Source organism: Lepidochelys olivacea, assembly GCF_965140295.1.
Source record: "Lepidochelys olivacea isolate rLepOli2 genome assembly, chromosome: 2".
NCBI lineage: Eukaryota > Metazoa > Chordata > Testudines > Cheloniidae > Lepidochelys > Lepidochelys olivacea.
The window spans coordinates 92712790-92726789 of record NC_140412.1 but is presented as its reverse complement, the minus strand read 5'-3'; the positions used below and the strand labels follow the sequence as shown (position 1 = coordinate 92726789).

The 14000-nt window shown below is 41.2% G+C and overlaps 1 protein-coding gene across 2 annotated transcripts in view; it reads right to left on the bottom strand.

The window, feature by feature from the left end:
- LDLRAD4 (low density lipoprotein receptor class A domain containing 4) overlaps nucleotides 1–14000 on the bottom strand; it is a 435520-nt gene that overhangs the window by 251559 nt on the left and 169961 nt on the right. For both annotated transcript variants that reach the window (XM_084619586.1, XM_084619587.1), the window contains exon 2: nucleotides 9545–10006. In XM_084619586.1, coding sequence (XP_084475712.1) covers nucleotides 9545–9584 — 40 coding nt within the window. In that variant the 5' untranslated portion in view covers nucleotides 9585–10006. The remainder of the gene's footprint in view (nucleotides 1–9544; nucleotides 10007–14000) is intronic.

Genomic DNA, 14000 nt, shown 5'->3' with positions numbered 1-14000 from the left:
CTTGAATTAACCACAGAGAAGTTTTTACTATTATTCTGCCACTATCTTGGCAGATCACACGCCTCTCAAAATTCTTGCTCTGAGCAATTGGGAGCAGATATTTGTAACTGAGCATATGGAGCATTTCTTTTGAAATAAACAAATCAAGTATAATAAGTCTCAGAAGGGGGAAAAATATAGTGAGTCATCCACAATCTCCAATTTTTCCATTTAAATCAAGGACTGACTGAATACACAGCCAGTCTGTAAATTCATCTTCAGCCAGTATAAATTACAGGTTTATATAGTCTAAGCCTCCAGGATAAACAGACAATTTCTTAACCGGTCATATCCCAAACAAGTCTTCCATGCTTTTCTGAAGCTACCACCTTGTCCTATTTGTAGTGCTCCCTCTCCCACTACCACAGTATGCATACATCTACACACACACACGCACGCGCACACAGAGTCATAAGAGTCATCTCACTCTCAGAAGCTCTGATTGAAGATCCGGCTGTGTACCATTCTTGGCTGGGTTCATCTTTAAAATGTGGAATTCCTCTTTACTTAACAAAGCTCCCTCTATTCCCGCCCTTAAATCAAAATGGAGTCACTTTGTAGTGTAGAAAATGGGAACATCACAGACACAAAGAATGGTTTACCTTCCTCCAAAGAGGATTCAAAACTGGACAGAAAACATTAGGACAAAATGAGAACAAGTTCAGAATCAAAGAGTCCATGGCCAGTTCTCACATCCCTTATGTTTCTCTGTTCTTTCTTACACAGCATCTGCTCTTTAAGATTTACTACCTCCTTGATTTATTTTTGCTCTGGTTTTATTTAGACAATTGTTACCTGTTACCATGGCAGTGTTGTACTGAATGAGTCACATGACAAACTTACATTTTTAGGTACTTAGAACAGCTGCAAGGAGCTGATTGAAACTTCCTGATCTTCAACCGCTTGGCCCAGTCAGAAGCTGGAGAAGTAAGGAAACTACTGTAACTTCCACCATATACTTTCTGGAGATGGGGTGCAGGGAGGTCAGGTGTAGTGGAGTTCCACTGGACCACACTCCTTCCTGTTAACACCTTTAACGTGCCCCCTCACATTGGGGATATGAGGCAGCTGGCACAAGAGGCAGCCTTGCTGCCGCTGCCAACTTTCTGCAAGTAGTCAGTTTCCCTACACAAGGGTTTCTCCCCAATGCTGTTTCCAGGCCATTTTGTTTATACAAAATAGGCTCAGCAAACTGGAGAATCCAGCTCAAAATTCTCATTTAAAAAGTAAGTCTCTAGCCCTTGTGGCTGTGAACATAACTTTAGGAATGTGAACAGAGGGCAGTTACGACTGTCTGAGTCTACAGACAGCTTGAAATAACAGCTAAGAAGTATACATTGTCTCATTTACTCATATCTGTTCTATTAGGTTTTTATACCGCACTCATTACCAGAGTATCAGAGCACCTGGGGTTGAGTAAGCTCTAAAGTCTAATTATGACAACTTAAATATCAGGAAAGAAGAGGAGTGATCACATTTTGGGTGGAATCTTTGTTGTTGTTTTGTTGTTAACTAGGTAGAGCCTGGTTGCGGGCTATGCTTCAGAGACAGCCAATTCCTTCTGGCCAACCTGCCCCCTATTTTAAAACTCAGCAGTTTCCACTGGATACAAACCTGTCTTGAAAAGGACCAATATCTAAAAGAATGAAGGTTTGTAAAGATATACGTGTACCTTTTCTTTCTTTCCCTAATAAAATGGAATCGTTCTGAGTGCAGGTAACAAGCTGGCAGTGTTTGTAAACTACCCAAGTGATGCTAGAAACTTGAGTAAATGTTGCTTACTCATTGCTGCTGATGATTCGATAGTCCACTGCGAAAAGGGAAGTTCCTTCGAGGGAAAACCTCAACCCTGAGCTGGGAAGTCCTTGGGGAGGAAACCTGGGAGTAAGCCAAGCCTGGGGAGAAGACTTGGCCTGGATTTTAAATTGTTTCACTAGGAGTGCCTTTTATAAATAAAGCCAAACCCCAGGAATGGGGCAAATTTTAGCCCTCTGGAACTCGTGTGGAATACAATAGAAGAAGGCTGAGGGGAACCACTAGCTAACAGAGGGATTTTTTGTGTACCTACTCACAAGAAAGCTTTGGTTTAAGAACAATTATAACTGGCAAGCAATTAATCGATGTGTGATTTGACCTATTCTAGTGCTCACTGAAAAATAATGGGGTAATATATTGATACCTCCACAGACCCCACAAGATCTCAGAAAATGTAAATAATTATCTTATACAATTACAGGCATTTCTACAGCTTATGAATACATAAAATAGCATAACAACATAGTTGTATGTTTCCGTTGAAAGTTTCTTTTTCTTTATTTAATGGAAATTAAAAAAAAAACGGTATTACGTCAAATGGTCGGTCTGAAACCAATCAGCAAAATATTAGACTTTTGACCAAACCCTACCAATTTAATAGGAGTTGCATTTGTGAAAGCAGAATTTGGCCTAGCATTCTTCATTTGCATCACTGCACTGACAGTAGGGATCTGCTTTCCCATATTTTTCTTGCCTCCACCCAATTAACCAAAGATGTAATAAACATGATGCATCAGCTTCAGCTCTAAAAAGGACACAGGAAAGTACTAAAAATTAAATGGGTTTTCCAGCCAATTCCCCTTTGGCAGCCACCAACTGTTTCTGGCTGTGCTTACTTTACTATATTAACATTGTCTTTGTTTTGGTTACCTCCATGTTTCTGAATCAGCATGGTCACTGTCATCATCGATATTGTCAGCAATATCCTGTCCTGGCTCCACGCGGCTCCCAGAAGCGGCCAGCATGTCCGGCTCCTCAGCACGGGGCAGCCACGGGGGCTCCATGTACTGACCCTGCCCCTAGCGCCATCTCCATAGTTCCTACTGGCCAGGTACTCCACCCCAGAGCCCACACCCCCAGCCAGAGCCCACACCCCCTCCCACACTCCTGCCCCAGCCTGGAGCCCCCTCCCACACCCTGAACCCCTCATTTCTGGCCCCATCCCAGATCCCTCATCCCCTCCTGCACCCTAACCCCCTACCTCAGCCCAGAGCCCCCTCTCATACCCCCCTCCCATATCTTGAACCCCTCATTTCTGACCCCACCCCAGAGCCCTCACCCGCTCCCGCACCCTAACCCCCTACCCCAGCCTGGAGCCCCCTCCCACACCCTGAACGCCTCATTTCTGGCCCCACACCAGAGCCCGTACCCCCAGCCGGAGCCCTCACCCCCTCCCATACCCCAATCACCTGCCCCAGCCCAGTGACAGTGAGTGAGGGTGGGTGAGAGTGAGCGACGGAAGGAGGGGGGAATGGAGTGAGAGGAGATGGGGCCTCAGAGAAGGGGTGTGGGCAGGGGGGCAGCCTCAGGGCAGGGGGCAGATCAAGAGTGTTCAGTTCTGTGCAATTAGAAAGTTGGCAACTCTACTTTTCCCTGGGCCTCTTCCTAGTGCTGCGCCCCTCCTCTTGTGGCGCATAGTGGACGATGGTTGTCCCTGGCGACCTAATCCACGGGTCGCAGCAGGGTAAGGAGTCTTGGCTCTGTGCTGCAGACCTCCCCTGGCAATGCCTTCCTGGCATAATCCCTCTTCAGCAACAAGTGCATGTCTGCTCCTCCCCGTCTACCCCCTTCTGTGCTGAAATCACCCTCTTTTAAGTCTCTCCAATTGGAGCATGCCCAGTAAGCCTGTCCAGGCATGGTTTCTTGGGCCCAGAGTTGTTCCTGCACTCTTAACTCTCCAACATGGGTTTTATTCAAGGCATCACAAGTGACTTCTTTCCTCTCTCTGACTTTTTGGGGGAAGATTGATTCATTTTAAAAAGCAGGTATTTAGAAGCCAGAGGACATTACTTACCCAGTGGATCTTGATTATAGTTCAGCCCCCAAATTTGAGGATGAACTAACTACAGTGCAGGTAGGGTAAGAGCACTGACATGTTCAGATAGCATCTTCTTGCATAACACATCTGTTTCTTGTGTATTATCTGCTTACTTTACTGACAAAAGTAAGTGTAACTGCTTGTTACTCCTGTCAGCTACTCAGAGCCAATGTGCAAGGGCTTCTTTTCTGGCTCATGCATTATCAAATGAATTGCTACATTCAAAATGCAAAATCTTCATCATTAGTAATGATGCATGAGCCAGCAAGAACACAGCTGGACTTCCATACCCCATCTTTTTCCCCTTATAAAATGAATAATCATGTTTAATTAGGGAGAAACTACAAATACAATGGCACTTGTACAGTCAATTTTCATTTTAAAGTATCCCTTTTAATTTTCTGAGTTTTACTTGAAGAACACTGCATTCATTTTGCCCAGTCAAGAAAATCCACCCTTTTTACTGTGATAAAAAAATTGAAATATATCTAATGTGCTCTTCAATGGAGCATAGAAAGGTATAATATGATCCAATGGCTGAAAGTTGAAGCTAGACAAATTCAAAATGGAAATAAAACATGAATATTGAATGGTGAGAGTAATTAACCACTGGAATAATTTACCAAGGATCATGGTGGGCTCTCTCCATCACTGACAATTCTGAAGTCATGATTGGATGTTTTTCTAAAAGATATGCCCTAGGAATTATTTTGGGGAAGTTCTATGGCCCGTATTATACAGGAGGTCAAACTAGATGATCAGAATGGTCCCTTCTGGCAATAAGTATTCAGTACACATTCTGCTGTGTGCATCAAAATCTATAAAGGTGTCCACTGAAAATATAAAATTCTCCATCTGTATGAAATGAATGGCTATTTGTATATGGAAAATACAGCTTACTAAAGTCAATATTTGTTCAGTAATTGATTAGAAGATTCCAGGGTAGATTGATTTAAATCTAACAATGCTGTAATTGACAATTATCACTATCACATGGCACTGTCATTGCTGAATAGCTTTATGAGTAGCTTTCTTATCTGTAATGACAGCAATTATTTTAAAGTATTTAAGCCTGAGAAATAGACCTGTGGAATATACGTTACCATATTTAAACTAGTTTCATTTCACTATGTTTTTCTCAATCGTACTGAGTGCAATATACTTAGATTGTAAGCTCTTGGGGCAGGGATCATGTATTCTTCTGCATACTGAAGTGCAGAGAATACTATCAGAGCTCAACATATAACACATCTGCAAATCAAATATTTAATAACTATAGCAGAATGCAATCTACTATTATCTGCGTTCTAAGGGGCATTAACAAAATACAATCAGTATCTCCCAAGAATTAAGAGGCAGTGAGAGACTTGTCTGTGACACACTAATCTTAAAAATTCACAAACGGGGGATTGTATCCAATTAGTTCATTTTATCACTGAAATATGTTATTGTCATGGTAAACTCATATGTTATGTCATATATAATCAATGTGAAATGAATAGATATAAGTAGGATAGGACTATAGGATATAAGGTTGACAAGTATATAGGAGTGATGAGTGTGTATTAGGGATATAAGTAAAACAAGACAGTAATGTAAGGCCTACAGGCTAAGGCCTGTAAGATTTCAGCTTAGCCACACTAGGACTCAGGCTTAAGGAGACTTGATATGAGTGAGTGACCTAAGACTGACCCTATGCCATGAAAGCTACAAGATTACTACAAAGAATGTTCCAATAGGTGATGTTATGGAAAAATAGACCACAAGACACCTGACTGTAACTCATGAAAAGTTCTGTTCTGAGCACAGGTTGCCCTGGAAACAGGTTGACTTAAATGCTAATAAGAAAAAGGTGAACTAAGAGAATGGCCTATAGAAAGTGGAGCACTTCCAAAATTCCTGGGGTGTGTAAGTACAGATAAGAAAAAGGAGGGTTGGAACCCTCATGCATGTGCATAAGGTGTTAGGCATGGTCAGAACAACAAGATAAAAGAGGTGCTCTGGCTGGGATAAAGTGGGAAGACCTGGAGGGAAGACCTCATTGGGACAACCCAAGCCGGAACCATCCTTCTACGACAACCACCTGTTGAGAGATCCACTAGAATCTATATAGCATCTTTGGATATGTGAAATGGCCTCTCAGGTTTTATACCCAAATGTGAGATTGTAACCCTAATTATCTGCTTAGTAAAACTTATAATACAGACAAAACTTCTTACTTATGATTGTGCGTGTGGTCACGGTCTTCGTTCTTCATGTGTTCCTAGAGCCTCCAAATCTAAGGGTGATTTCTATGCTATTAATCTTAAAACTGTGGCCGCACAGAAGCCAGACTCACTGTGCTGTACCACAGAACTATTAATCAATTCAAAATGAAAATAAAGGCTACAGAATTGTGATTGTACAAGCAATTCCTGAGTACCCAGGAAGGTCAGACTGACCTAACGAGGCAGATGCAAACATGCCTGCCACAGAAAGGAGAGTGAATGTTCTGTACATTCAAGTAGTGTTTTTCAAAAGTAGTTTTTTCATTATAGTTGGATATCTGAGCCTACCACCAGTGGTGGCCATCTTGCTAGAACGTCATGTAAATTTGTGACCATGGCAGAGTGGTAGCCCAGTGTCAATCTATAAATGAATTTCCAACTCCCTTTAATAGTATCTTTAGTGCTATTATATTTTATTTACTAGAACAGATTTGAAAAATGCTTATATTGTTTTACACTGAGCTGCCAATGACTTCACTTTTGAGAAAGATGGCTACTGCCAGCATTTACCTCAAAAAGGTTAACTACATATTTAGAGATGAGGAAAAGTCTGGCTTTGTTTTTGCAAAAGTTTTGTCAAGTTTTGTAAAGACAATATCACGAGTAGTTTGGCTCTGGGTCGTGTTTATCCAGATTCCCAAATTTCAGAGGTAATTGGATAAATGATTCTCACTTTGACCTAACTTTAATTGCCATTAAAAGCTGTCATTATATATGTAGTATTGTGCTTCTCACAGTACCCTGAGAATGCTGAGATAGTTGGACAGAGCAGAATGGGTAATATATTCCTTTAACACTCAAGCATTTCTATACTATTTACTTATTTTTATCTATTATGTCTCTATCCACACAGAGAATATCACACAAGAAGAAAGTTTCAATGAAAACTGTGCATTCAACAAAATCATGGAGGGGGGGGCATAACTAAATGCTGCTCCAGTAAAAATGGTATTAATATTGTGAACATATAATAAACTGAATCTGTTTCTTATCAATTATTTTTATTGAGTAGAAGAAATGGTAATGGACAGTGGGTTGCAGATTTATATAAAGACTACTCTCTGTTGAGGGACTAGATAATTCAGGGAACTGGTAATGGGATACTGAGCTTTTCACCTCTAAGTCAGCCATTCAGATCAGTACATAGTAAGTACAGACAAAAAGCTGTTACTGTCAGATACTATTGGGTTATCTATGTGAAATGATTTAATTACTTCAGTCCATTTCTTAGGGATAAGTGATCACATCACCAAACAAATACATAAATTATAGTTTGGCAGCCTTGACAGCTGACCCAACAAAATGAGCATGGAGACTGGACTGAACTACCCTCTTAGTCTTAACAGTAGGCCTTCCAGGCTCAGGGTTAAAACCTTTTGGTGAGCTGGTGAGCCTTGATGTACCATAATGGATAAACAGAAGCATAATGTCTTCCAAGGTTCCTTTCACCAACACTTAATTCAGCTGTAAAGTGAAAGTGTTTATTAGTCTCCTTGTAGCTATAGTTGCTCTCCCTTAGAACTGCTAGGCTCAACACTGACACATATTTCAAAGCTTCTTTATTGTACATATAAATGCTAATGAGGCAAATAACTGCCTTTTTCGTACGCTCACACCCTCCCCCTCACTACAGACTACACTAACTGCAGAATATCATTGTATTACTTTGTTGTGAGGGTAAACCACCACTCCCATCATTGAAGTAAGTGTGGGATGTGGGAGCAATAGTACACTGCTAACATTACATTTTAATTGCAACTGTTAAATTAAAATAAAAATGTCTTTAAATGCATTCCTGGGCATTTCTCTAAGGAACACTCACCTACCCATGCAATTAACTCACAAGCTGTCCACTGAATGTCATTGTTTATCTCTAGATATTGTACTGAAATAACAACAAGGAAGCAAATGCAGAAAGTAGTTTGAAACAAGTTTGAAGAAAATATGTTTTTCTCCTTGTCATAACGTAAAGGGATGAGTTTTCAACTTGGTTCCTTTACAAGTCACCTGAATCTACGGTGTGTGCATATATACCTATAAACGTATTTAAACACTTTAGTCACTCTTCACTATGGAAGAGTCCCCTAATGCCTTTATGTAAGGGCAGCTCCCTAAGAGTATAGTTTTTTGTTTTGAGGAAGAAAGGGTAATCCCTTATGAGACAGAGTGAACATTGCACACCACACTACAATACAACATAACCTCATTTAGAGAAAGCTTTAAACCCTAGTATCATGTTTCTTCAATATAAAAATAACTGGATTTAGGGTTAATCTCAAATTCAGGCAAGAAAGAGTGGGAAGTATGTCTGTGCTGAGGAAGCTGCCACCAGAAAGGACAATTGGGATTCTACCCTTGGAAAAACCTTTATTTTTCCGTCCTAGGAAAAGTTACCAGTCCAGCCAGGAATATTGATGAAAGTAGCTCTGAAACAGGGACATTATTCTTTCTTGGGTATATGTATCCAAAAAATAATAACCAATAATAATAATAATGAAAATTCAGTAATTCGTCACCTGATTTAAAAATGGGAAAAATGCACGTTACACGTCCTATACTTAATTTGTGCTGTGGTACTAGACCATTATCTAAATTCTTCTAAAGACACAGAAATTCCAGTAGAATTTTCAGCCAGTTCCTGCTGGTTCTCAGTTGGCCAGTAGGCTTGGAACAAAGCCACAGGGTCCATTGCCCACCCCACCCCACCCCACCCCCCTTAGAAATCAAGAGAGACATACAGAAAGATTATAATGGAATTTCTAATGGACTTTTCACTAGAAGATTTCTTGAGAAGAAAGTACAGCCTTATTGGCTTTTTTATTTTGTTTCCAACACACCTACAGGAAAATAAATTTGAACTAAAGGCTAAATACCTAATTAAAGCAAGAGTGGCCCAAATGACAATCATGTGGCAAATTCAGCCCATGGACATCACTTGCATATGGAGATACAGCCCATGGAGACTACAAAATCCAATATGCAGCAGCTCTGTTTGAGACGAGACAGGGCACTTTGCCTGTTGTGACCTGTAGTCTCTCCAGGACTCACTTCCATATTAAAAATAAGAGCAGCTGTAATCTGTTACATTTTATGCAATTTAGGTGGCCCCTCCTGCCTCTGGCAAGTTTTCAATGAAACACTTGGATCAGCGAAGTTTGGGGGCTCCCTTCCAAAGGCACGCAGCCATCAATTTCAAAGAACTTAAAATAACTGAACCAAAAGCTACGTTAGTCTCTGTTATCTTATAGGAGTTGAATTATTTATATCAATGAATGTAATGCTCACCACCAGTGCTGTCTACTGCCACATATTTATGCCACTTATTTTCCCAAACAACAGCAATCAGCCCAGAAATTATTAGTTTAATGATAGCAACAGTCCTTACCTGTGAAAGCATTTGTGGCCTGAAAACCAGCTTCCTGCATACTGCTCTCCCAGCGAAGCTTGTGATTCCAATCTTAACCTGTCCTTACTAGAGGCAACTGCGAGGCTTGAAGCTGTCAAGTCACTTCCATCTTAGCTTGTCACAGTCCATTTGTCTCCCCATTCCCGCATTTGGCATCATCCAATTCCCACCTGCTCCCAGGTCCTTTGAGCCGTAGGTACAAGGGATATGCACTGAGCCCAAACAGCAAACGTACGACGCTCACCTCAGCCGTCCAGCCAGTGGATTTTGGCCATCATGAATTTGAAAGTGAAGACAATTGTCACACTGAGATTGTATTTCCTTTTTAAAATTTAGTTCTAATCCACTGTTCATCCAGCATCATTTTTTTGGGATTGAGCCACTTGTGATGTTCAATTGTCTTGTCTCTCTTGTGCTTCTCTCCCTCTTCAGGCGCACTCACTGAGAAATTAAAAAAAGAAGAGATTATGTTTCCTGATGACCTCTAGAAACATTAATATTAATAGACTCCGGGGAACAAAAAAACCCCAAAACACATGATCAGAGATTGATTGTACACATTAAAGGAGATCTTCAGAAGGCAAATATTGTGATTTTGCTGAGATGCAAAGTGTGACCGCACAGCTCTTTGAAGTGCAAAGAGAAACAGTGCTGAGGGTGTCAGATGCATCGCTGAGAACATGATATGATTTACATTTCAAAAGCCATATTTAGTAGAGATGGGGGCAGCAGTACAATAACAAAATTGCAGTTAAAAGGGAAAAGGAAAAACACTTAAAGATCTCAAGTCTAGCCTATTCACAACCACAGTGAGGATAGCAGCATTTTATAAAGCTGCTTCCCTTCTTTTCTTGAGCAAAATGCAGAGTACTGCAGACTGTGAAACCTGCGTGTGTGCATCTAACAACTGACTTCCATGGTTAAAATCCCTTTGCTACAGGTGCTGTTAATTACTTGTTCAAAATCTTAGTTGAAGCACAGAAGATGCTACCTAGATGCTTAGCAAGGTTAAAAAACAGGTTATAGAGCAGTGATTCTCAACCAGGGGTCCCTGGGAGGCTATGATCAGGTTTTAAGGGGTCCGCCAAGAGGGACAGCGTTAGACTTGCTGGGGCCCAGAGCAGAAAGCCGAAGCCCCACCATATTTGAAGTCCAGGGCCCTGTGCCCCACCACCCAGGGCTGCAGCTGAAGCCTGAACAATGTAGCTTTGCGGGGGCCCCCATTACTTGGGATCCCAGGCAACTGCCCTGCTTGCTACCCCCTAACACTGGCCCTGGCTTTTATATGTAGAAAACCAGTTATTGTGGCACTGGTGGCCGGTGGAGTTTTTATAGCATGTTGGGGGACCCTCAGAAAGAAAAAGGTTGAGAATCCCTGAGGACAAAGGGGGCTGAACTTCTCCCCAGTACTTGTTATTCTCTCGAGGAGAATTAAGGAACAGGCATCTGTGAATGACTATACATGTTAAGTAGGAGGGTGACCAGACTATTTCAACTAGGACATACATTTAGTCTCATTATGGGGACACCAGTAGGGTGCATATGGGATGGTTTTGGCAGCCAGGGAAGTATTTTGTGCATTTTGGGAGCAAGATTAGTCCAGAGGGATGAAGTAATGTTTCAGCATCTGAGACATTCTCTGGTTCAGGCACTTATTGCTGTGGGGTACAGGAAAGCCGACTGCTGAAGGAGGCTTAGAAGTGGGGTCCACTATGATCATCCCTCCCTCAATCCACCCATTGACAGTTTAGCTTCCTTCCTTCCATGCAGCAACCTCTGGTGCACCATTTCCTACTTGAAGGACACGCTCAATGCTGAGCTGTCTGACCCGATAAGAGCCTCCACAGGAACATAGGAATGGTCATACTGGATCAGACCCCAGGTCCCGCTAGTCCAATATATTGTCTCTGTCAGTGGCCACCACCAACTACTTCAGGGGATCTGCTTAAACCTTGTAGCATAAGGTTTAATATCCTGGATGGTACTGAACTATACAGGAGATTCTGACACTCTCTTTGGACTTACCTGCACAAGGATACTCAGGAAAGTTATACTGACTCAAATAAAGGAGTGATGTCAATGAGCATATATTAAAGTGCGCTAATCCCCTGCCCGGCTCTGCCAGGTTCACATTCAGCAGTCAAATGGCTGGCTTTAGATCACTTTAACTCCTCTTCCAAGGAGGCATACACACAATTTCAAGCACTTTACAATTTATGGGTACTGACTTCACGCTTTAGTTGATTCACTTTGGATTTCCTGAGTGGCCCTGTGTAGTTGTGCCTTTTGGAGCACCTTATGCTGCAAAGGGCACCAGTGCATGGGCAGCTGGTCCTCAGGTTCACCATTAAGGCCCTATCTTGATAGGCAAAAAGGGTCTGTTTGTTCTGTTAGCTCCGTGGAGTTAGCTTAATGCTCAGTTGACCACCCACCCTACCCAGGCGACACCATAGCCAGCAAATGGATGAGCCTGAGTCTCAATGGACTTTTTCATCATGTTAAGACAACATGTTTGAAAAACATATCCTTTCTGTCCATCAAGACACAGCCTAGGGGTAAAGAGGGATGGCAGCTTGACTGGCTAACTACTCATATTCAAACTAGAGAGGCAAGGGGCAACATTATCAATGCAATCAGTCAAGACACCAAAGCTGTTTAGCAATTGTTCCAAATAGGCTTGTTCAGCATCCGTTACTTCTTCAGCTGGAGTGTTTATAGAGTTGTATGACATAGTGTAATAAGACTTGCATGCAGCATAGCTAGTGCATTAGACTTTCACCATTGGAGTTCTGGCTTAAAGTCTTAACTTAGGTGACAAGTAAAGAAAACTTCTGATATCTCAGGGACATATCCTGATATCACAAAACCATAATCTCACTTGGTACACAATAAGCTTCCCTCAAGAGACTCAGTACTGAACTAGCAGGGGTGCTGTAAGAGAGGATTATAGTGCTCTGGAAAACCATTTTGGGGAAGGATGCATCGTTCTGGCAGTCTGCAGGGCCAAAACCACTGCTAGAAATCAACTTCAGCATTTTAAAACTCTGTTTTAGAGTTGATTTAAATTCTTTTGATCGCTCAGATTTCCAATGCTTTCAAATGCTGAATGTAATTCATTCTGTCCTATATGGCAGCCAACCATCAAAACGGCAAATTTCCTATGATTTTTATAATATGGTATTTCATGCTACTAAAGTAAGTCAGTGATTTACTTGAGTTTACAATTAAGAGATAGTCATTGGAATTGCATGGAAACATTTTAGTACAAACTGAACTTGGACTTAAATAGCAGGGGATTTTTCTTTATTTTCTAAATACATGATTGTGTATACACACACACACGGGTGAGAACCTAGTTATCAAACTCCTTTTAGAAACAGTAGGCCAGGTCCTCAGCTATACCAATTTATACTAGCTGGCCCATAGATTTTAAACGAACTTTCTAAAAGGAGCTTGACAATATTTAAAAAAAAGATCAGTAACAACTGGAGACACACTATCACTATTATTGTAAATCCCAAGTTATTATTAATGTTATAATAGCCCCTAGGAGCCTCAATGAGGCTCAGGCTCCATTCTATTGATCAGATGCAAAACCACATCCATGATACAATGACTATATTTTGCTCCATCTATCATCTCCATTCCAATTCCTACAGGAATTCTGCTTCTAGTTCTGCTTCCACTTACACTACTGTGCTGTTATGCTAGTCTCAGAAGCAAAAGAAAACATTGTTTTAAAAAAATGTTGGTGTTTTAAAGATTTCTAGCTACTTATGCCTCCCATGATTGAAGCCCAGGAGACACTGACTAAGGAAGAGGGAAACTATATCCCTTTGCTTCTGTCCTCTCCACTCTGCTCAGATTTGTTAATGATTGGAAGATCAGAGAAAGACCATGCCATTTCCATACACAGAGAATATGGAAAATATTTTCACTGCTCAACACACTGCATAGAATAGTAAAGTCAGTTAGAGAGTCTCATGATAGATTTACCTACTCCTCCTTCTTTATCCCTTGCTATCTTCTTCTCTTCTGCCAGTGTTTGCCAAACACCACCAGCAGACGAGTTTACAAAAATGGAAATGAGAGAGAAAAGTGGCAGCAGTAGTGAGTGGATTTAAATCCTGTAATAATATTTACACACTGTACAATTGTTAAAGCCAATCCTCAGTGGGTCATACTCAAACAAGAAGTGCAACCGTATTTTTCCAATACTGATACCTTTGTAACATCTTAATTCAAAATATATTTAAAAAGTAAATATTGCAGGGTTCCCCCCCCCCATTTCCTTCCACTGAGTATTGTCTGTTTCTTTGGCTGTGTGCTGTTCCCTTGGTGATAGATATGCAGTGAGAGCCAATTGATTGTATTCTCAGAAAGATCAGAGTTGTGGGCAGTATCTCCTGTGATAGCCATTTGCACGTGATGTCCA